The following is a 26,203-nucleotide window of genomic DNA, read 5'->3' on the forward strand; positions in this document are numbered from 1 at the left end:
TCTTCGACTTCCACGAACTAGGTAATAAAATGGTAGTAGTTAGCCTTTACTCCTCCGAGGAATCATCGGGTCGCGGTGGGGCTGGTGGGGCAGAGGTGACCAGTGGAGCAGGCGGTGTCGCGGCGGGTCCGTCTGGGGTCGCGGTAGTGGGGGAGCCGCCGATTGATGTAGGGAGAAGGGTGTCTTCCCCTGATACGGTGTCGTCATCCTTCTTGGAAGCCAATTCTAATGACGAGGACGAGATGCCCCCTTCTCCTGAGGCCGATCGACTGACAAACGGCATTGCCATTTTTCTGTTGAAGGGTGGGATTCGGGTTGATCCGGAGCTGGCGGAACCGGCCGGTGGATGGCCGCGGATTCGGGGGTATCGTTGGGCCTCCCCCGACGTCGACGAGTTTACCTCGGATTTCGGAACTCGCGATGACCTATTATGGTGGTCCGAACGGTAAAAGATGGGGCGGGGCCCGGAGGTCATTGGCGTGCGCTTGGCACCGTAAGCATTTCTTGGTGAATACGCGGGAGTCTTCTTCCATAGTGGGCCAATAATAGCCGACTCTTATGATCCTGGCCTTCAAAGTCCTTTGCCCCGAATGAAAACCGCAAACTCCGTTGTGGAGCTCATCCATCATGTACTGTCCTTCTTCCCGGGATATACACTTGAGCAGGGGGGTAGAGAATCCTCTCCTATACATGTCGTTGCCTATCAGTAAGAAACGAGCTATCCTTTTTGCCTCTTCTGTCCGGAGGGTGCCTCCATCGTCCTGCTTCTTCATCATCTCCCTAATCTCGCCCCTCCAGTCGGCGGCATTCGTGATAATCGCATGACATTCGACGGACGACTGAAGGAGAATCTGCCGGATAACCGTCGTTAACTGCCCCTTGTCCTTGCCGGAACACAGTTTGGATAACATGTCTGCCCTCGTGTTTTGCTCCCGGGGAATGTGCCGGATATCTGCTTCTTCGAATTCTGACATAAGCGCGAAGGCTTTATGGAAATACTTGGAAAGGTGGTCCTCTTTTACTTGGAATTTTCCGTTCATCTGTCCAACCACCAACTGTGAATCGGTTCGACAGACCAATTTTTTAGCTCCCATATCCTTGGCCAACTCCAAGCCCGCCACCAAGGCCTCATATTCCGCCTGGTTATTGGATGTTTTGAACTTGAACAAAAGGGAGTGCTCTAAGAGGAAACCGTTCGGCCCCTCGAGGACGATACCGGCCCCACTTGCATTCTTACCGGACGCCCTGTCGATGTACAAGCTCCAGAGGTCGCTTCCCGTCGGTGGTATCTCCGCAGCGAAGTCTGCGAGGTGCTGCCCTCTTATGGAACCCCTGGGTTCATAGCGCATCCCAAATTCGGATAACTCTATTGCCCATGCCACCATTCGTCCAGCCAGGTCGGGCTTCCGCAGGACCTTCGAGAGAGGATGGTTGGTTCGGACAACCACCTGATGACTCTGAAAGTAGGGTCGCAGCCTCCGCGCGGCATGAAGTAGGGCCAACGCCACCTTTTCCACTTGCCGATATCGAGTCTCGGCGTCCTGCAGTGTGCGGCTAACGAAATAAACCAACTTTGGTACGGGAAGCTCCTGGATCAAGACGGCACTTACGGCCGCGTCCGAAACCCCTAAGTAGACGTGTAACTCCGCTCCTTCATCCGGGCGATTCATTACTGGCGGGTTCATCAAGATTCCTTTTACCTGGGCAAAGGCTTGGTCACAGTCGTCATCCCACTTATTAGAAGCTTCCTTCTTCATCTTCCTCATGATCGGCCTTGCTCGCTCGGCCAGTTTCGGGATGAACCGGGACAATGCCGTGAGGCGCCCGACCAACCTTTGGATATCTTTCAAGGTCGCCGGGCTCGGCATCTTCAGAATGGCCTCGCACTTGTCAGGGTTGGCCTCGATCCCCCGGGATGTCAGCATGAAGCCAAGAAATTTGCCTCCGGATACTCCAAAAGTGCACTTCGCCGGATTCAGCCTCATTCCGTACCTTCGGACTTCGCCGAAGACCTCCTCTAAGTCACGCAGGTCACTTTGTTCGTCGGGCGACCGTACCACCATGTCGTCGATGTACACGTCCATGCATCGCCCAATCTGTTTGGCGAAGACTCTATCCATCAGTCTCTGGTAAGTGGCGCCTGCGTTCTTTAGTCCGAACGGCATCACTTCGTAACAATAGTTCGCTCGGTCCGACATGAAGGCTGTCTTTTCCCGGTCGGGATAGTGCATCGGGATTTGATTGTATCCGGAGTATGCGTCTAAGAAGCTGAGTATCTTATGTCCGGATGCGCCGTCCACGAGATTGTCTATGCTCGGCAGAGGGTAAGAGTCCTTAGGGCACGCCTTATTCAGGTCTGTGTAATCCGTGCACATCCGCCACTTTCCGTTCGCCTTTTTGACCATGACCACATTAGCTAGCCACGTCGTGTACGTCACTTCTTTGACGAACCCCGCCTCCTTCAGCTTTCTCACTTCTTCCTCCACCGCCCTTCTCTTCTCGTCTCCCATCTTTCGCTTCTTCTGGGAGACCGGACGGGCATCCTTGTACAACGATAACTTGTGGGACATCACTGACGGATGTATCCCTAGCATATCTGCTGCCATCCATGCGAACAGGTCTTGATTTTTCCATAGCATATTCCGTAGCTCCTTTTCGATAACCTCAGGCAGCCCTCTTGCTATAGTGGTGGTTTGGTTGGCCTTAGTTCCTATCAATATGGGTTGGGTTTCCCCCACCGGTTCCAGCCGATCGTCAATATTAGTTCGCGGATCGAGGTCAGCCAAAGCGACCTCAGACCGACTTACTTTCCGCTTCACTTCCTTCGTGTACATACGAAGACCGGCTGCATAACATTCGCGAGCTGTCTTCTGGTTGGCTCTTACCGTACAAATGGTTCCTCGCCTAGTTGGATACTTCATCGTTAAGTGGGGGGTGGAAACGATCGCCCCGAATGCGTTAAGACACGGCCGTCCTAACAGGACATTGTAAGCGGTGGTTGCATCCACCAGTATGAACCTCACTTTCATCTCCTCGCTCTCCCGCCCGGTACCCAGACGGGTGTTGAGGTCGATATAGCCCTTCGTGTCCACCCGTTCCCCGGCGAATCCTACAATCTGCTCGTCGTAGGGGACGATAAGGTCCTCAGAAACGTCCATCTGAAGGAACGTTCTCCAATATAGTATGTTAACGGAGCTTCCCTGGTCCACCAACACCCTATTTACTCCGTACCGGGCTATCTCAACGTTGATAACCATTGGGTCGTCCTGGTCAGGATCGGGGGCGTGAAAATCTTCGTCCGAGAAGGTGATGGGCGGCATTGACCTTTTTCGGACGTCGACCGCGTGTATGGACCTCAGCGCCCTGATACTTCTCTTTCTGGCAGACGAAGTGGACCCTCCTCCCGCGAATCCTCCAGAGATGGTGTTTATCGTTCCTCTTAAGGGTCCCCTCGAAGTGTCCCTACTGCGACTCCTCTGCCTTCCGTCCGTCCTTCTCCCCTGATCTCTAGACGGACGATCATATGTCCGGTAGTTCGCCTCCCTCCTGCTGCTTCGGGTCGGACTAGCCGGTCTTGTGTAAGAGTGTTCTCTTCTAGACGGTTCCTCCGTTCGGCGGACCTCCTCCCTTCTAACGTACTGTTGAAGTCGTCCCATTCGGATGAGTTCCTCAATCTTATCCTTCAATGTTACGCAATCTTCTGTATCGTGTCCAGAATTTTGGTGATATAGACATCGTTTACTCATATCTGCCCCCTGCGGTGTGGGTCGCTTTTGAGGTGCCGGCAGGATTTGGGTGCTCAACGCCTCCTGCAATATCCGAGCTCTGGGGGCGTTGAGAGGAGTGTAATGTGGGAATCTGGGGCCCCTCGGCCCTTCTCTGAGTCTGGGTCCGTTCGGTTTAATTCCTTGACCTTCAGCTTTCCGATTATCCCCCTTCTCCGCCTTAGCTTCTTGCTGTTCTCGCCTATAGTTTTGTTTCATGTTTTCAACCCGAGCTTCATCGGCCGCCCGTTTCCTTAACTCCTCCATGGTAATGGGGGGATTCCGGCACACGCTGTCTTTGAAAGGGCCTGGTCTCAATGCAGGCATCACGTAATGTAGGGCTAATTCTAAACTTAGGCCCTTAACTCTGCGAACCGTTTTCTGATATCGATCCATAAAGGACTTGAGAGACTCTTCCTTACCCTGCTTCAAGTTCATCAAGTCTACAACCGTCACATCCTCCATACTGCTTGCGGCGAACTGCCTCTTGAACATTTCTCCTAAACTCTTGAAATTTTCAATGGAATTAACCGGCAGTGAGTTAAACCATTCCAAAGCTTCTCCTTCCAGAGACAGAGAGAACGCTCTGCACCAAATGGCATCGCATCCGGTTCGGAAGGTCATGGCATTGATGAATGATTTAACGTGGGCGTTCGGGTCAGACGTTCCGTCATACATCTTGAATTGTGGCGGTACAAATTGCTCCGATATGTGGACTTCCATTATCTCCCGCACGAACGGCACCATTGCACTCGACTCCTCCACCTTAACTAGTGATTGACTATCTTTGTTCCCCCGCTCCTCTCTTCCCTCGGCGTGGGCGCTACTATTCTCCCCCTCCAGCGGCGTCCGCTTCTCACCTGCTCCCTCACCCTGCTCGCCTCCGTCTCCTCCTCTCTTAGCCTTAGCGATCTGGGCCAAACATTCGGCCCTCACCGCGGCCATCTCTTCCTCATGCTTTCGCTGCATCTCCATCATTCTCTGCTCCATCAGCCTCAACATCTCCGACTGATCCTCCGCGTTCGTGTTCCTTGTGGTCACCATTGGGTATAATCCTCCGGCCCCACGGTGGGCGCCAAAATGTTCCGGTCAGTCTTCAGTCCAAACTCCCTTGCACAATTTCCCACTTCGATCCGTCCGGTCTTCCGTCACTTCTCTGGGTGGATCGTTCTTCCTTATCCGAGCGTCCGGGTACCTGCTAATGATACTCCGACGCTCAAGTCAGTATGCAAGTTCCTCTTCAATCAAGGTAGAGATAGAAAGAGAAAAGGACATTAATGAGCATTCAAGAAAAATCACCTACCTCTTACCTTTGCCCCCTATTTATAGTTTTCCTGATGGGCCGATGATTAGAGGGAGCTTAATCATGGCCCAATCGCGAGCCCATCACGACTAATCTTTGTTTTACCTTAATTTCGCATACTTGATAACTTTTCTTCGGGGACCTGTCCGACCGTCAGGGCCGTCCATGATTCCCCTGACCTCGCGCATAGGTCAGGCGAAGATTTCCTATTCCGGTCATGCTTCGCCTCATTTCCTTCCGGTCAGTCCGGTCGATCCGTACCGGACTCCTGAGTATTACCTCAAGGGCCATTCGCCCTATACCTTACAACGTCACTTGAGTGGTGTGCCNATCGTCCTCTTTCTTATTCGATCGTCCGCCCTAACCCTTACAGTACAATCACCTATATAAGTATTTAAATTTGCACAAATCTAATTAATCATTCATTTAAAAAGACTTTGTGAATTATGGATATGTAAGAAGCATATAGAGTTAAGATGACTCCCAGCTTTGTTATTTAAGTATCATCTAGTAATCCACATTATAGCTAAAAGCAAACTTCAAGCACATGAATACCCACCTAAGGTTCCTAAACATATCACCAAATTTCTAGAGGTTCAAATTGTAAGTATTACACACCAACGTATATGCAATTAAACTTTTGTTAGAAGTCTCACGTCGACTAGAGATAAAATGATTTTATGGTATATGAGTGAGTGCAAATCTTACTTTACAAAGCAAATTTTTGAGGTTGAATTAGGCTTAAAGTTTACTTCTTAACATTCAATCAGAGTCATGCATTAAAACTTATCCCAACAATATCTTTTTTTTTTTGCTGAACATATTGTTTCATTTGTTATCATATAGTTATCAGATTATCCATTAAAATTCACTTCTTAACAACTTTGATGAAGGAATAATTAATTGTTTTGATGACCTACAAACCTAAAAGTTTTAGACATATGTGATCACCCCCATGCATTTTTCTTTGAAAAAGAAGGGTTCAGTTTCTTAATTTGAATATTGATTACATACCTCCACGTCTCAACATCAATGCAAAAGGTGCTTTGTATTTGGAAAAGAAGGGAATGCATAATTGGATGAAGAATCATTTAGACATTAACTTAAACTTTGTTTTTCCTTCATTATTAGCTAGGGTTCTTGATTTCCTGTTGCAAAACATTCTACAATCGGTGAGAATCATATACATTTTTCACTTTATCATGTCATCATCTTTATTTATGATTACTTTTATTCTAATATGAGACATAATGTTGTAGGTCAACATTCTACAATCGGTGAGAATCATATACACTTTTCACTTTATCATGTCATCATCTTTATTTATGATTACTTTTATTCTAATATGAGACATAATGTTGTAGGTTCTCAAAAATTACGTGGATGATATTAATAATGGATTTGTTGTTAGAATATTAGATTATTAGAACTCGTTCAACATTAAATGAAATTTATTTTTAATATTCATTTAGTTTACATTGATATATATAACTGACTCCACTGTTGATAATTTACTTACAGTATGGTAAACATGACTTAGTAACAACGAATAATGACTTAGAACATGAATATTTTGAATTCCTAACTATTTTCATTTTGTTAATCATGTAAATAATATAACTTTTTCAAAATTTCATTTTGTCAATTATATAAATAATATAACTTTATCAATCATGTAAATAATATGACTATGTTATTTATATGTTCAAATTCAAAATCAAAACTAAAAAAGAAAAATATTTATTTAGAAGAGAATTATTAAAATATGAATCAACGTTACAAGGCGAGTGCAAAATTTTGGACTGAAAGGGCTCTCAGGGATATAGATTTTATCTTGAGTATGGAAGAAAAGGGCTTAACTTTTGACAATGAGTATCTCTCTAGAGCTCTCTTAGAGACATTGAAACGAGTCCAGGAATACTTAGACAAATTGATTAATGATGAAGGAGATAATATGGCAGACACAAATAGCACAGACAGTGATTTAGATAAAGATGTAGTGAAGAGATTGTCGGAGGGCAAACTTCTTTTTAATATTCAAAGGTTTAGGCTACTTAAAATAGCAAGGAATCAAACTTAGAAGAGTAGAATCGCCAATTTTGAATTGTATCTTTGAATTTCATAATGCAAGAAGAGTACAGGGAGACTAGGGCTCAAATTTTGAAAGCAATCAAACATATAATAGAATACAATCGCTTATATCAGAAGCCTCTATCTCCATTTCCTTCATCTTCTTCATCATCTCTATCTCCATCTCCATCTCCTCCATCATCTCTTTCTTCCCTTAGTTAAGAAGAAATATTATTAATATATTTTCTTTTGTTCTTTATTCTGTTAGTGATATTATGCGGTTATTAGAAATCATTTATCCTTTTTCTTAATATTGTTATTATACATTAAGACACTTCAAATATTTCATAAATATTATATAAAGAAGTATAATTACTAATAAAAAATAAACTTTCTCTCCTCTACTTAAAAAAAATATAATTATAATATCTTTGTTTTTTATATGATCCATGCATTCCATCACTTTAATTTAATTTATATAAATAAATTAAGAAATAGTAATGATTATAAAAAAAGGAAAAAAAAGATGGGTTTTATTTAAGGTTGGAAATTAGCGAGATGAGAAAAGTGGGGTGCCAGAAAAGGTTGGCACTTAATAATAAATTGAAAGAAGAAGGAAGAAGGAAGAAGGTAGGGGTGTTTTGGTAATTAATGAGAAATAGATGAGGTGGAAGCTCTAGGGTTGAAAGGGGTATCTTGAATGATTTGTTTTGGTGCAGGAAAAGACAAAAGAAGGGTCCCGTGATGAATAAAAAGGGCTAAAATAGAAAACTTAAATGTTTGTGGTGTGGGATGGAAAAAAAAAAGTCTCATTGGAAGGACAAACTCCTTAATTACACTTGTCAAACTGATTCAAGTTCCACATGCCTCGTATCTGACAAAACAGAATCCTCTTCAACATTTTTCACTTCCATTCTTCTTTCCTTTTACCCACATTCTCAACCACCATATCTCTTTTAACACTTTATTTTTTATCAATAATATTATTAACATTAAACTATAGGCTATACACTGGTAAAATACTGTTTATTCTGGTGTAAGGACTGGGAAAAAGCCAGTAAAAAAGGAAGCACACGTGGCAGTTGATGAGTGGTGAAATAGTTAAAAATAAATAAATTAAAAGCAAAATAAAATATATGTGTATGAAGCAGAATTTATCTTAAAACTCTTTTGTTTAAATTTGTTTTTAAAATTTATCCTTTAAATAAAAAAATTATATTAAAATAACTGGCTTTACAGATGTATTGTGTTTAAGTGATTGTTTAGTGACTTTTTTTTATTTGATTGTTTTTTTTTAATCTAATCATTTTTAATTAAAAATCATCTGCAGAATAAATAAATCTATTTACAAAAAAAATTAAAAAAAAATTATTAAATTTAATTTTGTAATTATACTAATATATAAAGATATATTACTTTTTGTTGTGTAGATAAATTTTATTCTTATTTTACTTGTAACCGCATTTTTTTTCTATATTTGTAATTTCTACTGTTAATTATTTTTTTCTCTTATATTTTAACTTAATCAATTTAAATATATTTGTAACTTATAATACAACAAAGTTTCAAAAAAATACGAATACACAATTATATTTATGCCAGTTATAATAATAGTAATAATAACAATAATTTATTATTTNTTTTTATTATAAAAGAAAAGTGAACACACAGATTTTCATTAGTACTTAACGATTCTAATTATTTTTTATTAATTTGCAAACACATTAATTTTAAATTTAATATATTTATTTATTTGCTGTGTTTGTTTTATTTAAATTTGATATCGAGTTTAAGAGATTAAAATTTAAGATAAAATAAAACTAAAGTTATTGATTAGAAATGAAAGAAATAGAATGTGAGAAAGTAAAAATAAAAAAAAAGAAAAATATAAAAAATAAATGAAAGGTTTATTTGAAGGGAAGACTGATAATGAAACTAAGAAAATACTAAAATTACTTCTAAAATTTTTTGTTATTTATATATATTTGACAGTTCTGAAAGTACTAACATAAGTAAATGTTTTAAATAGACGAAATCAAGCTTAGAACATAGTTAAAGGAGATTGTACTATTTCACAGTAGTCATATGTTACTTGTTTTAAAAAGTGAGAATGTGATTTTTGTTCTTGATATTTGTTCATTCTACATGGTCTCTAAATCGTTCTTTCAATTGTTGTGGAACCATTGATGGATATTTCTAATACAAAGTCTCTGTTTTTTTTTTAAATTGGGTGTGTAGAAATGAATGCTTCAAAGTCCTTTGGGAAAAGGCATGAAGGTTTCTCCCATAGCCCTTTCTTTGGAAAAGAATTGAGTGAAGTGAAGGTGAATCGAGCATTAGTGACATTCAGGAATTTGGTCGATAAGCTAATGCATCAGTACAAAGTGTACAAACTGAGAATCCTAGGGCTAAGAATAAGAATAAAGCTCTGCCGGAAGCAACAATGACAATGAGAAGAGAACATCAATGGGAGAACACTCAAAAGTACGTGGGACATATACTAGGAANCGATGTGGGTGATATTTTTCAATACTGGGTTGAACTCAATGTCATTGGCCTCAATAGGCAGTTTTGGAATGGAATTGATTATAAGATAATGGACAATAGCTTGTTGGCCATAAGCATTGTGGTAACAGATCGCTATGATAATGTTAGAAGATCTAATGGTACCTTGGTTTATGAAGGTCAAAGAGGAAATCCTATTGTTGGAGAAATGTTTCACTTCGTGATCAAAATCTGGAAGGAACAAATTTGGTGCTGAAAAATAGCATGCAAGCTAGAAGTCCAATGAGAGTTATATTGAAAGTTTGGTGGTGCATTCAGTTACAGTAATTCCCATTGCTCATAATTTCCTTCTTCCAGTTTTTGATCACGAAGTGAAACATTTCTCCCAACAAAAAAATTTTTTATCACGAAGGAAATTTTGAGTAATGAGAGTTACTGTAACTGAATGCACCATCAAACTTTCCACAAATGTGTTACTTATCTATATATAGTATGTGGTAATATGTGTTAACTCATAAGTGATGAGGTATAACAAATTGCTCTGAAGATTATGTTGGTTGAGCATAGTGAGCAAAATTTAATATTGATGAGGTCCACCCTCGAACAACGAAACATACCTTAATAACACTTTGGATCTTCTCAAAACGCAACACCATCCGCAATCAAAATCTCCTAAGAATGCAACAACGTCTTCCACAGATAACACGTGAACCATACCGCAAAGTGTTTTGTGTCAATCGAAAGAAAGAAGAGAGAGATTAGGGTTTTCAAGTTTTAGGAATTTAGGGATTTGGGAATGAGCGAAGAAGATTATTTACCAAATGAATGAACAATGAACCCTAAACCAGAAGAATGAAGACTCAGTCAACGCGAGAAGAACAAACTTCTTCTTCTTGTGACTCAACACGAAACAATAATGATTAGGGAGTGAACTGAGTGTGAAGAAGAAGATTAGGGAGTGAGTGAGGGTAAACATTCTTCTTCTTGTGACTCAACACGAAATAATAATGATCAGGGAGTGAACTGAGTGCGAAGAAGAAGATTAGGGAGTAAGTAAGGGTGAACAGGTAGTGAGTGCACGAGTGAACGAGGGGGACAACAAATGAGTGCAACAATGACATTGTGAATGCGAGAGAGGGTGTAAGTGAGGTGAGTCAACATAAGAGCGATTGAGGTGAGTGAAAAATTCTAAGGGAGGGAGCATGAGAGAGTGGTGAGATAAGCACAAATTTTCACTTTTAATTTTAAAAGTTATTTATTTATTGTTTTACTTACCTACGGATAAAATTCTTGCTCTTACACGCCAAAATTGCATACAAATTTTACACACAGAAAATTGATAGGTAAATTTTTTTGCATTACCTACGAAAAAATCCATATGTAACTCAAATTTCCATATCTGTATGTAAAATCTATATGTAACAAAAAATTTTCATATGAATATAAATATGTATGTAATTATCTATAGGTAAATCACAATTTTCTTGTAATGATACCGACATACTATGTTCATCCAAACGAAGTGTTGGACTTCTTAATCCATGATGGTAGCTAGGGATTTTGCATTGATCCACTAGTTAAAGTAGTTTATGTTGACTAGTAAGAATTTTACTTGGCCTTTGTCGAGAACAAAGGGACCAAAAAGATCCTTCCCCCACTTCACAAAAGGTCATAGGGAGAAGATATGTGTATCTCCTCTTGTCTACCATGTATGAGATTCCTATGTTTCTGGCAAGGTATGCATTTTTTAACGTAGGTGGTACAATCCACCTCCATGGTCGACCAAAAGTACCCAACTCGTAAAATTCTTGTTGTCACGATTCTTCTCTTAGAGTGATACCTACAAATATCCTTACGTGTTTCACGTATGATGTACTTAGTCTGCTCTAAAGTAACACATTTTAGTAGAGGTCGACTATAACATCTTCTGAAAATATCATCGCTTACCAGTGTATAGTGGGCAATTCTCCTTACCCAACCATTGTTTTCTCCTTCAATGATGCTTACAATCTTGAGGTAATGAATATATGGTGCCATCCACGTTGCTTCCCTAGTGCCGACATGCATACACTTGTCCATTCTATCAATGGATGGTGATTATAATACTTGTTGAAGCGCGTAGGCTCTCACGTTGTCTCCCTGATATATGTGTTTGAGTTTGACTTCAATAAGGTATCAGTTAGGTTTTTCACAAGGTGGTATTACTATAATATAAGTGCATTTTTTACTTGGTAGTCACTTGTGAGGTGCCAACTGTAAGGTAGGAGTCTGTTCGTCATATTATTGAACTAGCTCTTACTCCTTCACCAAGGTGAGGCCCACAATGATGACTTCATACTCGGCTTGGTTGTTTGATGTTTTGAAGTTGAAGTGTAGAAATTTCTCTATTAGGGCATCATTTGGGTCTTCAAGGACTATGTCAACTCCTGCCTCCTTTAGATTGGAGGAATCGTCTACATATAGGGTCCACTACTCGTCATCAAGTACATGGTCGCCCTATAAGTCATTGGTGAAATTCGCTAAACATTATGCCTTTATAAGACCCTTTGGTTCATATAGAATAGAAAACTCTAATAACTCCACTATCCATGACGACATTCTTCCCGCTAGGTCTGGTTTCTACAAAATCTTCTGGATCGGATAATCAATTTTAACTATAACAAGGTGGTTCTAAAAATAAGGTCGTAGTTTTCTTGCCATAGTGACGAAGGAGAGTGACCTTTTCTACCATCAAGTGTCTAGTCTTAGTGTCCTAAAGGGCTTTTCTAATGAAGTATATTGGTTTATGCTCATTGTCAACCTCTTATACAAGGATGACGCTTATTGCATCTTCTATGGTCACTACGTAGGCTAAGAGAGGTTGGGTAGTATCCGAGTTACACAAAATGGGGTGAGGATGTCAGAATTTTCTTAAGTTGTCAGATTATCTCCTGGCACAAGTCATCCCAAACAAATTTCATTGAATTCTCCAGCAGTTTCATCATGGGTCAAGTTTTGTCCACTAATTGGGGAAGGAAGCGGGAAATGGTTGTCAACCTTACTACAAGGGTCGTAAATCCTTGACATTCTTGGGGATCCTTATGTCGATGACCACCTAACGTTTTCAGGGTTCTCCTCTATTTCCCTTTATGTTAACATGAAACCCAAGAATTTATTGTCATCTATCCCGAACACACATTTCTTTGGGTTTATCCTCAAGTTGTAAATTCATAGGGTTGAAAACACTTCAGACAGGTCCATTGAATGTTGAGTTGAGCTCGAGGACTTCACAATCATATCGTTCATGTGCACCTCAACACTCTTGTCGAGTAGGTGTTTGAACACTTTGTCCATAAGTTATTGGCCTCTTCCATGATGAATGTATCACCCCAAATTTCTTTAGGGTATTACAAGTAGTAAAACAAAAATTTGAATTTGATACTTGACCTCAATAGCCAAAACTTTATTTCGATTCAACAAAAGTACAGTTTCAAACTTACAAACCTTAAGCAACATAGTCTTAACGAATGAACATAAGTTCAGATTTAAACTTACAAGTCTTAAACAACATAATTTTCTAATACAAATTTATTTTTATCAAAAAGTCCCTGAAAGTTCTTCCCAACATGTCTCTCATCATCTCTATGCATTTCCAACTATATCTGCAACATTATCTACTCATGTATAACACGAATTATATGATCATAGCACAAACAAACATGTATCAATCATTGAACATAATCATCGTATATAATTCAATCATGTATGATTACAATTTATACACGCAATTATCCAGATGTCATTAATTAAATTTAATATATCTTATTTTTTTGTAATATACCGCCCACTGACTTCTTTGAAAATCATCCTTATCATTTCCATAAACCTTACGAGTATATTGTGCTTACTCCCGAAGCCTTATGGTCATACAACTCTCTACTTGCTTCTATAAGACTTACGAGTACTCTACGTATGTCAAAGCCTTATGGTTAGACTACTCTTTGTATGCTTTCATAAGCCTCCTAAGTCACTCTGCTTAACTCAAGGTCTTATGGTGGGAAACAAATACATTACTTTTGGTAGTAAAACTTAAACATCATTCATAACTAACAATTTCTCATATTCACTTAGCATTAGACAAAATCAACAAATCATATAATCTCATCCACATAACTCAATCATATTAATTAATTAATCATAAATTGATAATAACCCATTTCCATAACGCATCCATGATAATACCTAAAATTTATAATATATCATTCATATACCTATTGAGAAAATAAATATCATACTCTTCTTATAATCTTAACTTCCCCATAACGAGTACAACCTCAACATAATTTTACTAATCGAAGGTTATGGATCAATAATCTAAGTTGTTATGATGTTACCAAAAAAAAGTGTTTCTAGTACATGTCTCACATTGAAGATCTGAATGGATAAATTAAATAATATATATCTAGAATCTATGGTAAAAGTTTCAGTCCGATCTAACTGTTAATAAAGTGGAAATCTGAAATTTTACATCGGTGATTCAGAAACAAAAATTAGGTTATTTTAATATCCTTAATAAACACAACATATTTTTTTATAAATATCTAATAAAAAATCCAAATGGTCAAGGTTAATCAATATGTCTTAGGAACTACATATCCAAATTTCAGGTTAATCTAACGGTAAACTAGTTAGAGATTGAGATTTTACCTAGACAACTCGAGGACAATATTCAAGTGATTTTAAACTGTATAAAAAATGCATAATTAATTCCTTTAAGTAAATACATCCAAGTACAAATCCAAGTGATCAAAGTATAGTAATATATCTCAGGAATCATATATCAAAATTGCAACTTAGTCTAATGTTAAACGAAGTGAGGATTGATATTTTACCGAGGTAACTTAGAGATAGAAATAAAGTGTTGGTCATTTTACTCAAAATTAAAAATTTCTTCCTTTAGGTACAATCCTCAAATTAAAAATCCTGATGGTCAAAGTTAATTGCTATGTCTTATGAATCATATATAAAATATTCAGGTTGATATAATGGTAGACTAAGTGACAATTAGAGTTTTACTAAAGTAACTTAGAAAATGGAAAACATAGTCAAGGAAACCTAAACATCACAATTTGGTGAAGTATCTATCCCAACATCTTTATAACTCTCATATTCAACATAATAATCACAATTTATTTGAAATTCACATTATTGATTATTTTTGCATAAAAATTATTTTCCATTTTTGAAATAAAGTGAAAGCTATTTTAGTATATTTTTAGGAAGGAAAGATGTGTCTCGATGGATAACTTAAGCACTTTGTCTTTCCTTAGCCAAAGTGTTCCCCAACTAACTTTCATAAATTTCATATTATTATCATCCCAAGAAATCACTCCAACAAATAACATAGGATAATAATAAAAAAAAAAATTAATACCTACTTACAATATTAACATTTATACATTCATAAATTCAATACAAAATCATAGACAATTTTCATCATTCAAGTTCTCACGGTAAAACAATAGTAAGGATAATCCTCTTTACACCACAACAATATTAGATCATTAATGCTTATTACAGAGAAATGTTAGCTCTTCTTACCTCTTTTTCAGAATTCTTTACTTGGTCGAAGATGGTTCCCATGTATCTTCTAGAATCTTTACTAAAATTTTATTTCTTCTCTCCTTTCCTTCCTAATATCCTTTCTTCTCTTTTTTCTCCCTCGATTAATGAAGAACTCCCCTTAATTACTTATAGGCCATAAATGGCCCCATCTTTATTTTTATTTAATTATTATTTTATTATAATTATTATTTTAGTCACAAAAAGTTATTTGACCATTTACTCCCTTCAATCAAACTCTTTGCCCTTTCAATCACTGAAAGGTTCTTTGTCCAGTTATGATTTTTTTTTTTAATTTTAATTTTTTTAAAATGTAGAAATATGTTCACAATAGTTTGAATTCATGCCCTTGAAATCATTACAATTAGCTACCATCCTTGTTTCACTTGCCACCTTTTCTTTTTCATAAACTCATTAATCATGTTTTCTACTCATAAAATTTATTATTACTAATAATAACAAGAGAAAATCAATACTATTTATTAAGGTGCATATTTTTCATGGGTTTTACAATGAATGTAGTCTTCGGCCTCTCGGCTTCAACCATAGGGATCTGATTGTATCTTGAGTATGTGGCTCTGGCATTCTTCAGGCCAAAGGGCATGACTTTGTAGTAGTAGTTGGCCACTTCCATGATAAATGTAGTCTTGAACTTTCCAGCTTCAACCATAGGGATCTAGTTGGCTACTTCCATGATATATGACTGGCCACTTCCAAAAATCTCAGGACGTTGTGGTCGGTCATTCCATCAACTAATCGATCTATGTTGGGTAAGGGATATGCATCTTTGGGGCATGTCTAGTTCAGATTTATGTAGTCTACGCACATCTGCCATTTTTCATTGACCTTTTTTACTACAAAAACATTAGCCAACCACGTTGTGTATCTTGCCTCCTTGATGAAACATGCTTGCAACAACTTTTTTGTCTCAACCTTAGCGGTTTGCCTTCTATCCTTGCCTAACTTCCTATTCTTCTACGAAACTGACCTTGCCTCACTAAATATGGATAGCCTGTGGTAGGTTACCCTTGGGTCGACCTCTGGGAGGTCAACTGTTGTGCATGTGAACAGGTTGACATTATCAGTTAAGACTTGGCCTATCAGTTAGGTCGGTGTTACCCCTATCTTCATACCTCGATCTTCTTGCAAAAGTGAAATGTCTTGTTTCCCCTTAGGATTTATCCTTTCATCATTTCCTATTTCGGGCTCGAGGTAATCTCATATGAATGCGCTGGCTGCTCTTGCGCGTTTAACATTATTGGTATTTAGTAGGGGAGCTCAGAGTCATAGGCTCGCGATGTAGAACTCTCTGACCATCTTTTGGTCATCGTGGATTGTGATAATGTCCTCAGACAAGGACGAGAACTTTATAGTAAGGTCTAGGGTGGAAACCACAACGCCTAACAAGTTCAGCAATTGATGTCCTAACAAAACATTGTACGATGTGTTGATGTCTATGACCAAATATCGACTTATTATGGTCTTGGTTATGTGGCATCCTCTTGCATCGATAGTTTTGGGATATCGCATTCACTGACTATAATACCTTGAGATGTTTCTTCCTGGCCGAGGGAGAGGATCCACCCCCCGTAAACCTTCCAAATATGGTGTTGATTGTGCCCCCTCGAAGGGGGCCTAACATTGAATTGTTTGTCCTTGCATTGGGTCAACACATTTCTCTTCTCTTCCTTATCTCTACCTCTTTATCATCTCTTCGATCGTCGAACCTTCGATACCTAGAGTGCGAACTAACTTCGTCATTTCGCCTTACGAACCGCTTCAAGTGTCCGATCTAGATTAACTCTTTTGACCTTATCTTTGAGGGTGGCACACTCGTTTATTGTGTGACCATTGTTGCGGTGGTACCTGCAATACTTGTTCATGTCATCTTTTGGAAGGTACTTTCTGGATGGCGGGATAAGGTCTTCTTGCAACACTTGCTCTAAGACTTGAGATCTAGGAACGTTAAGTGAGGTGTAGCGCAAGAACTAGGTAAGCCTAGGCTCTCTCTGCCAAGAAACACCTTTCTGAGACGATTCCCCATCCACCGCATTTCTTCTAAGCTAACATAGTCCCAAGTCTTATCTTATTACGGTACTCCTTTACTTCTTCCAAGCGCATGAACTTTGCAGCTTTCGGTTTCAACTCTTTCATGCTTGTAGGCGGCGTCATGCATGGATCATCTACAAAAAGGACTCGGCCTCATCGTTGTGAGCATGTAGTATAGAACCACCTTGGGGTTCAGGTTTTTTATCTTTAGTGCTACATTGTTGAACCTTTCATTGAAGATTTTCAAGGTTCACCCTTATTCTGCCTGATGTTGAGGAGTGCGAAAGAGGTGAGATGATGATGGTGGCTCATGGCGAACTGGTTAGTGAAGGACAACACTAGTGTGTCAAAATAGTGAATAAAATAAGGGGGAAGGTGGGTGAACCATTCCAAGGTCCACCTTGAGAGTAAGGGAGAAAGCTTTGCACATGATTGCATCGTCGATTGAGTACAAACTGACTTGAGTGATATAAAACATCACATGTTCATATGCGTCAATGCTAGAATCATACTAATCTTGAGTGAGAGACTTCCATTTCTTAGGAAGGGGGGTTTCGGTGATGCCATCTATGAATGGATGTTAGTTGTTCCCTCCCATTGTCAAGGAGTGATGCATCTTAGGAGTGAGGTTGTACTTACCCTCTTCTTCATTTTCGTAAAAAAGGATGGTGTAAGGAGTTTTCTACACTGAGACCACGTTGTCAACACCTTCCTTCTCCTTTTCCTTGCCGACTATGACCTTAGCCTTGACCCTCTTTTTTAGCCTTGCATTCTCCTCTCTTAGGGCATCCATTTCTTCAACACTCCACTTCTTAAACTCAGTGAATTCTTGTTGCACCTTCATCTAAGCTTTTAGGATAATGGCTATGTTATTTGAGGAGGGTTCTACTTCTCTCTCTCTCTAACCACTTTGCTCCTTTGTGGAGACCATAGTGCTTACTTCGTTCACTAAACTAAGTTTTTTCACAGTGGACACCAAATTTTCTCACAAAGTCGACGATGTACCCTACAAAAACTTTATCAACTCCAAGAATGTCTCCAACCTTCAATCTCCAAAGTGTTCCTTTTCCTCCTCCTCGGTACTCGTTCTTCGTAAGATGAATGAGAGTTATGCTTACAGAAGACATTTTGACGCTCAAGTTAGCCTATCACGTAAGTAGAGTATTAAATGTGTAATAAATGAGAACGTAAATAAAATACCTCGATTATTGTGCTATTTATAATACAATTTATTATGTTTGTGGGCCCTTACTTGGATTACCTTAGGCTTGGGTCCAGTGGCCCATTTACATTATCTGAGTAAGTGTTTGATCATATTTTGATAACAACTATAGAGTAGTCGATACACCATTAGTTCTAGTAAACCTATAGGTACTCGGCCAGGCTGCCTAGTGGTAGTCATATACCATGCAGGCTAGACATGTTTGGGTGCAGGCACTTAGGACATATTCAATTGTAATTTGTGCTAAATCGTCCTAAGATGAGACCAATACTGATGTGACTGAGGGGTAATCGGTCATATATAGTACATTAGTCCCCTAGATCTTTTCATAATATGTTAAAGGCGTGTAAACAACTTCAAAGAAATAATAGTAGTCGATCCTCAGCTTATGACTTGTCAACCATGATATCAGTATTTGGTAATCATTATGTAGAGTTTTGCAAAGAAAATTTGTATATTTAATTGTAGCCTTGTATGATGAATTTAAGTATCATTAAGTTATCTAATTTTATATGTATAATAGTTTTAAATATGTGTTTAACACATGTTGAAGTTTGTTTGTGTGTTTATTGAAAGAAATTTAGAAGTTGAGAAAAGAAATAATAAATCTTTTTAAGTTTATAATTAATTTTTGAATTGAATCAATATGAAAAATGATTTATAAATTTAGAAAGTCAATATGTCTATAAAAATATAAATAGTAAACTTTGTAAAAGTAAAAGGACAAAAATGTGAAAATATATATAATAGACTCTCTAAACATATAAAAAATATGTAATAGATTTGTTAAAAATACAAATTAGTGAATGAAAAAACTAGTGTAATGTGTATTGTTATACTCATCTAATCAGTTGATAAATTCATCTAATATATGTTGTTAGACTCATCTAATCAATATATGAACACACTCATCTAATATGTATTGCTAAGCTCTTCTAATAAGTATATAAAATAAACCCACTCATTTATTCAGCATATAGATACACTCATCTGATGTGTATTATTAAACTCCTCTATTAGTGTATAAAATAAACTCGTTTAATGTATGTTATGAGACTCGTCTAATTAAAAAATAAATAAAGTCATCTAATGCATGATTAGTTTAGTAATTAATTATCTAATTTTTTAATCAAATGAAGGATTATCATACCAATATAGCTAGTATTTAGTGAATTAAGTCACTTAAGTATCACTAAGTTATCTAATTTTTATTTGTATATATATACACGATGATTCAAACTTAAAGAAAATATAGCCATGAATGAAATACTTTAAAGGTGTGTTCACTTGATTGGAAGGATTTGAGGAGAGTGTGAGTTAATGAATTTGAAGGGATTTGAGACTAAAATATGTTTTCTTAAAAGGATTTAGAGGTAATAGAGATTTGATTTGAAAATCAATTTTATTAAAGTTTGTGTAATATTTAACTGATGTGATAGATAAAAAGAATATTTTAATAAATAAAAAATAAAGATTACCAAATTTTTCTTAATGATAATATTGATATAAAATTATATTTGTGAATAAGATATTTTTAGGTAAAAATTATTCTAAAATATTAAAATTAATAAAATATTAACAAATAATTAAACAATACATCTTATTATTGTTATTATTAATAATATTATTATTAATTTATCTGTGTGATCATTACATTCAAAAGTTATGAGTGTTGTAAGGATAAAATTGATAATTATTGTGAATCGTTGCAAATCTTCTCAGATGGAAGATAAGAAAATTTCTTTATCACACAAATTAGTGTTTACCATTGCTCGGAAATAGTTTAAAACAAACATAAAAATGATATGAATTCCATCGTTACAAATGAACATTAACAATGTTTTACATTAAAACGAACACAGCCTAAAGGAAACCCTATTTTATAAACTCTTTTAACATCTTTAAATTAAAAGACTTAAATACAATAAAACAGGTATTTGAGGGAAGCTTTCCTTTTAATAAGCTTTATAACTTTTATTATAGTAAACATTTTAACTTCCCAAATAAGATTGTGTAAGATATTAGTGTAAACTTTGAAATCTTAATTGCGCTGACATCTAAAACTCAAATTATTTGTCAAAAATAAACATGATAACTTCACAAAATACTAAAATTATAATTGTTATTTTAGTTTCAGTAATTGATTTACATTCATAGATGCTAATAAAAGAATATTAATTACATCCACATAAAATGCTAATTGATTTTAGTTTCACCGAATTTACTAATAAACTAGCACCGACTAAAATCAAGAACCGTGAGTCACTTTATATGCCATTTTTCAGCATGTTATACTCAACATTTCTCATTTTTTAAATCATTCAAAAGGTCAAAATCGATTTTAGAAGGGATGAAATTTTGAAAGAATCAATCTGTTATGAACTATTAGTGACTCCAAATCTAAAATATGTTTTACAGGTTCTTCAAACTCAGCAATCTCAAATTAAGCCTAACTGCAATCTCTTGATACTCTCCAAACCCTAACTAACTAAACAAGATTTATAAACAAAGTGGAAAAGAAGTAACATTGGTGCAAAGTGATGAAAAATTAGTGTAAGATTTTGATATTTTTTATAATTTTATTTTCACCCATTCTTGTATGATTGTTGAATAGGTCAAGTTCATCTGCTTTTGTCCCTTGGGAGCATAATTTGGGGGTTAATCGGCTAACATGAATCATATCTCATTTGCATATTATATGTTCAATCATGCGTCATAAATAACTTTCTTTCTCTCGATTTCCTGATTTAGGTGATGAAAATAAAAAATGAAATAGATTTGAATATTTGGAGAGATTATTAGAGTTTGATGAAGAGCCAATTGAGCAACGCCACGCAGTGTAAAAACACTATCAAAATTCTAGTGTTAAAAGAAGTGTTTTTGAATATAGATAAAATATTAGATTGATGGAGTAAAGGAATGCAACTGAACAAACTGTTGGAAGTTGAAATGTTGAATAGAATGAAGGTAGCTAACTTTTGAAGGGAGAAAAGGAAGAGAGCGAATAGTTGGTATTTTTTTAGTTTTAAACCATTTAGTTGTCTTTATTTTTGGGAGGTTTTTCCATTTTAATCTCCGTCTTATTAGAATTCCCAATTGAATCCATATAAGTACTAATTTCAATCAATTAAGCCTCTGCCGTTAAATTTAGTTAACGGAGTTAACTTTTTTGCACAGCTGGAAGGATGACCTGTTAATTTCTATAAACGTGACCTATTTAGAGTTGAAACGTGGCATAATTTAACGGCAGGGGCTTAATTGATTGAAATTAGCATTTATAGGGACTCAATTGGAGATTCGAATAAGATGGGGATCAAAATGGGAAAACCTCTCGAAAATAGGGACAATTAAATGGTTTAAACATTTTTTTATTTGATCCATATAAAGATTTGGCATCTTTTTATTTCAATATTGGGTATCGTTTTTATTTGCTTGTACTATGGCAATATCACTTTACCAAACAGGTAATAAAAGCACAAAGAGTTTTCCCTCCAGGATAAGAAACACAAACAAAGTGGAATTCAAGGATATGCTATAATATTTCTAGCCTTTCAAAATTCAATCCTTCTTTCATCTTCAATAAACTTCTCATATCATTAAGGAAAACAATTTAACCCTTTTTCTGTTTGGGTAAAACCTCAACTTTCAAGAAAAACTGCTATATATGTATATTTATTTTATATGAAATATATGACAGGTTTTCGATGATTACTTTTAACCGAAAATTAATTAGTCATTTTTAACTGAATTCTTTCTTTAGATTATAACAATATATATTGATCCTTAGGAGAAAGAAAGGAGAATACTTGGATTGTTTCATTCCGTATAGTGAAGTACTATGACTAATAGACCTATTAAATAGATCTTTATAATAGGCTTTGATCCTTGTTTATGTGAGTTAAGGTCAAAAAATTCACAGATCAAAAAAATCTTTTATTAAAAAAGCTTTCAGGATTAAAAAGTTTCAAAGTTATGTGAGTTAGGGTCATGGACTTTCTTTTTTATAGAAAAAATTAAATATTCAACAAAAAATTGCATTTTTCAGAGAAAAGAAACACATATATTAAGTTTTATAACTTGGAAAATTTAAATTAGAAAACTAGTCAAAATATAACATATGATTCAATTATATTTGATAGATCAAAATTACTTAATTATCTTTTCTATTATATAAAATAAATATTTATTTTTCGTATTTAAAATTCTATATATAATTTTGTTTGAATATATAAACTATATATTGAATTTAAATTATGATATAGTATTTCGTTTTCTATAGAAGTTCTAATCTTCGACAACAATTTCATTTTTTCACATACATTATTTCACACTATAATAAATCAGATTTCTTCTGTCAAAAACACGCACATAAACAGATATTTGTAGAGTTTATTTTTAATTTAGTGTAGAAGTACACCTTTGAAGAAAAAAAAACTGATAAAGTATTAAAAAAGGATAGTTCTTTTCTAAAAAAAATCAAAATATATTTATGATATATTTAGACAAACTCCTTTCTAAACATTTTTATAAAATATGAGGTTTTAATAAAAATAAATTTTTAATATTAAAAATATAAAATAATATAAATAATTTCCTCTTCGGAATAACATGGTCACTAAAACATTTAAGTCTGAGTAATGGTGTATGATTGATCTCTCTGCATTTGAATTTCTTATAATAAGACATTATTTAATGATAATAAAATCAGGTATAAAATATATAATTTGACCAACCTAATTAGTTATAAATAATTTCAAAGAAACTATTTAGTTATTTATTTATAAGTTTGAGAAAAGAAATATTTTAATAAAAGTAAAAAACATTAAGTTTCTTACAAGTTAAAATCAACCCATAATTTAAGATAAGTTATATTTTAAAACAAAAGATATATTATAATAGTGAAATAAATTTTATAATCCAAATTACATCCAGAAAATGAAAAATGGACATAGACATATATTAATATTTCAGTTAATTGAATACACAATTACGACTTTGTTAAATTAAAATATTCTAAATATGACTTCAATAACTCAATTAAAAATACTAATTAAAAAATTTAATTAAATATATTTCAAATAATTAATATTATTATTATGATCATAAAGTCGTTGGTAATAAATGCTCATCAACTAATCAGTAGTGTTGAATTTAAATTTAAAAATATAGTTGTTAAAATTTGCTAAACAAAATTTTACCGTTGTTAATGATTTATGATTTTAATTAACTCCTGTACTCCATGGCCAAGTAGAATAGATTATTTAACCATATATATATATATATATATAAATAAAGAGAGAGTAAAATTATAATAAATGATGTATATATAAATTGTATTGTTTCTAAAATTTAATTAAAGTTTTGGAGTGGGGCTAAACCCACTTGAGAGGGGACTTTGATTAGGGTTTTTTTCTGACTTCCTACTTGAGGGGTGTTGCTCTCTCCATCTCTCCAAGTAGGTCTTGCACCTCCCTACTATTTTAATTTATTTCAAAAATATTTTACACATCTTCACTATTTTTTTTTTATTCCAAATATACTCTACATTTCCCACTATCCTTAATCATCTTTCTCTTTCTCTCTCTACATTAATAGAGTATTCACATGGCTTAGATTTGAATTTGTGATACATTACAAAATATAAAATTGAGAGGAAACTTCAATATTAGTACTTCCACCGTTCTCATTTTATAAAATTAAAAGTTAGATGCAAATATAAAATAATAAACATAATAATATTAATAGTAAATAATGATATATTATTATTATTATATANTAACTTTATAATGACGAAAGAACTAAATAAATTTTAAATCTTTAANAAATAANTTNTTTTTATATTTTAAGTATTTAATAATATTTTTATATTATTTATCTAATAAATTAAATAATTTATTCAAGTTATTTGAGTCAAACATGTTTGAATATAGGTGAGTTAAAATATAATATAATGTTAAAAATTATAGATATTATATGAAAAAAAACACACATATACACAAACATTTTTCTAGAAATTTAGAACAAAATTTTACCATTTATTAAGTAATTTGAAAAGAAAAAACTATATTCAACAGCGAAAATAAGATTGAATCAAAGAAAATATATCACAAAGTTTAAATTTGAGTCATGTAATGCTCCATTAGTGAACCATGTAAATGTTCCATTAATGTAGAGAGGGAAAGAGAAAGATTGTTAAGGATAGTGGGGAGGTGTAGGATATTTTTTGAATGAAAAAAAATAGTGGAATAAATTAAAATAGTGAGGAGGTACAGGATCCACTTGGGAAGGTGGAGGGAGCAACACCCTTTTATTTATTTTACATATAATTTCCTTTTACACTCCATATATATATATATATATATATATATATATATATATATATATATATAAACTCCTGATTTGCTCTTTCAATTTATGGAAAAAATTAACTTTTAAATAATTTAAAAGTCATATTTTTCATAAAAAAAATCAAATTATAGAATTTAGAAGTTATTTTTTAGTTTTGAATTATGTAATTAGAAACATGCGTAGAGAGACCTAAAAAAAATCAACAGTGACAACATAAAAAGATTAAGAATATTTTATCTTTAAAGAGGTGCAGAATGCAACCATGGAGCTTCAAAAGGGAAATATCCAGCCAAGAATTCTGAGCCCAGTTACTTCATAGAGCAATATACTGTCTAACCCATGTAATGAGGTCTCGAAATAAACGAAGTTTAAACGTATTAGACTAATCAGAAATTCTCTTTTTTTTTCTCTTAAAAAATAATCCACAAACCTAGTCCTATTTTGTCATATGAAAACCGTGGAAGTTACTGAAATAAATTAATAACAAAGTTATATCTGACTGACCACCATGTTATTTAAATTTAAATACATTAAAAAACGAACACACAAAAATGTGATAAGCCGGAATAAGTTTATTATAAACTCTTCCAGCAGCCACGTTCAGTCCAAAAATTCAGTACAAAAATTAGGCATGTTTATTAAAAAAGAGGTATACATTTTTTAGAACTTGTTTTCATTGATAATGTAAAATTTATTTACTATTTAACTTTTGATTATTTAAAATATTCAGCAAATTGTATTAACATTCTATAATTTGTTTTAAATATTTTTCTCTAATAAAGTCCTACATGTTTTTTATTGGTCGAGGTTGAGCAAATAAATCAATGTAAAACGACTTTTATCATCAACTAATGTTAAAAAAATATATAAAATTATCATAAGTAGTACATCTAAAGAGGTTCCATATATCAGCATGTAAAACATCAAAAGAGTTATCACTAAAATGATTTTTAGCAACAAACAGATAAATCTATTTTGTTTAAAGATAGAGAAAATGCTACAATGTTGTTTATGGCAATAGCAGCTAAGGAATTTTTAGAAGCAATAAGATTGTAAATAGGATGAAAAAGATGTCCTAAATTAACAATGGGCAAAGTTTGATTAGGAAAATAAAAAACCAGGAGACCATGTCCATGTTTAACAATGCCAATCGTCTTTATTGAGGTGAGGTTCTGGAAAAGGAAATGATTTGGTTTCATTATAAAACGAAAATGGTTTGCTTTGAGTGAAGAAACTAAATATAAAAGATTAAATCTAAATGTGGTAACATACAAAAGTGTGTAAAAAAAAAATATTTAGCAAGTCTTATACTTCATTTTCATTTTGTTGGATACAAACAAA

At 34.9% G+C, this 26,203-nt stretch overlaps 1 protein-coding gene across 1 annotated transcript; it reads right to left on the minus strand.

The window, feature by feature from the left end:
• Positions 1-471: 471 nt before the first annotated feature.
• LOC106780328 lies at positions 472-4,808 on the minus strand. Its single transcript, XM_014668606.1, has 2 exons — positions 606-4,808; positions 472-564 (listed from the first exon to the last, which is right to left on the minus strand). The coding sequence occupies exons 1-2, from the start codon at positions 4,806-4,808 to the stop codon at positions 472-474; spliced, it is 4,296 nt and encodes a 1,431-aa protein (XP_014524092.1).
• Between the last annotated feature and the right edge of the window lie 21,395 nt (positions 4,809-26,203).

Source organism: Vigna radiata, chromosome 2 (genome assembly GCF_000741045.1).
Source record: "Vigna radiata var. radiata cultivar VC1973A chromosome 2, Vradiata_ver6, whole genome shotgun sequence".
In the NCBI taxonomy this organism is placed as follows: domain Eukaryota; kingdom Viridiplantae; phylum Streptophyta; class Magnoliopsida; order Fabales; family Fabaceae; genus Vigna; species Vigna radiata.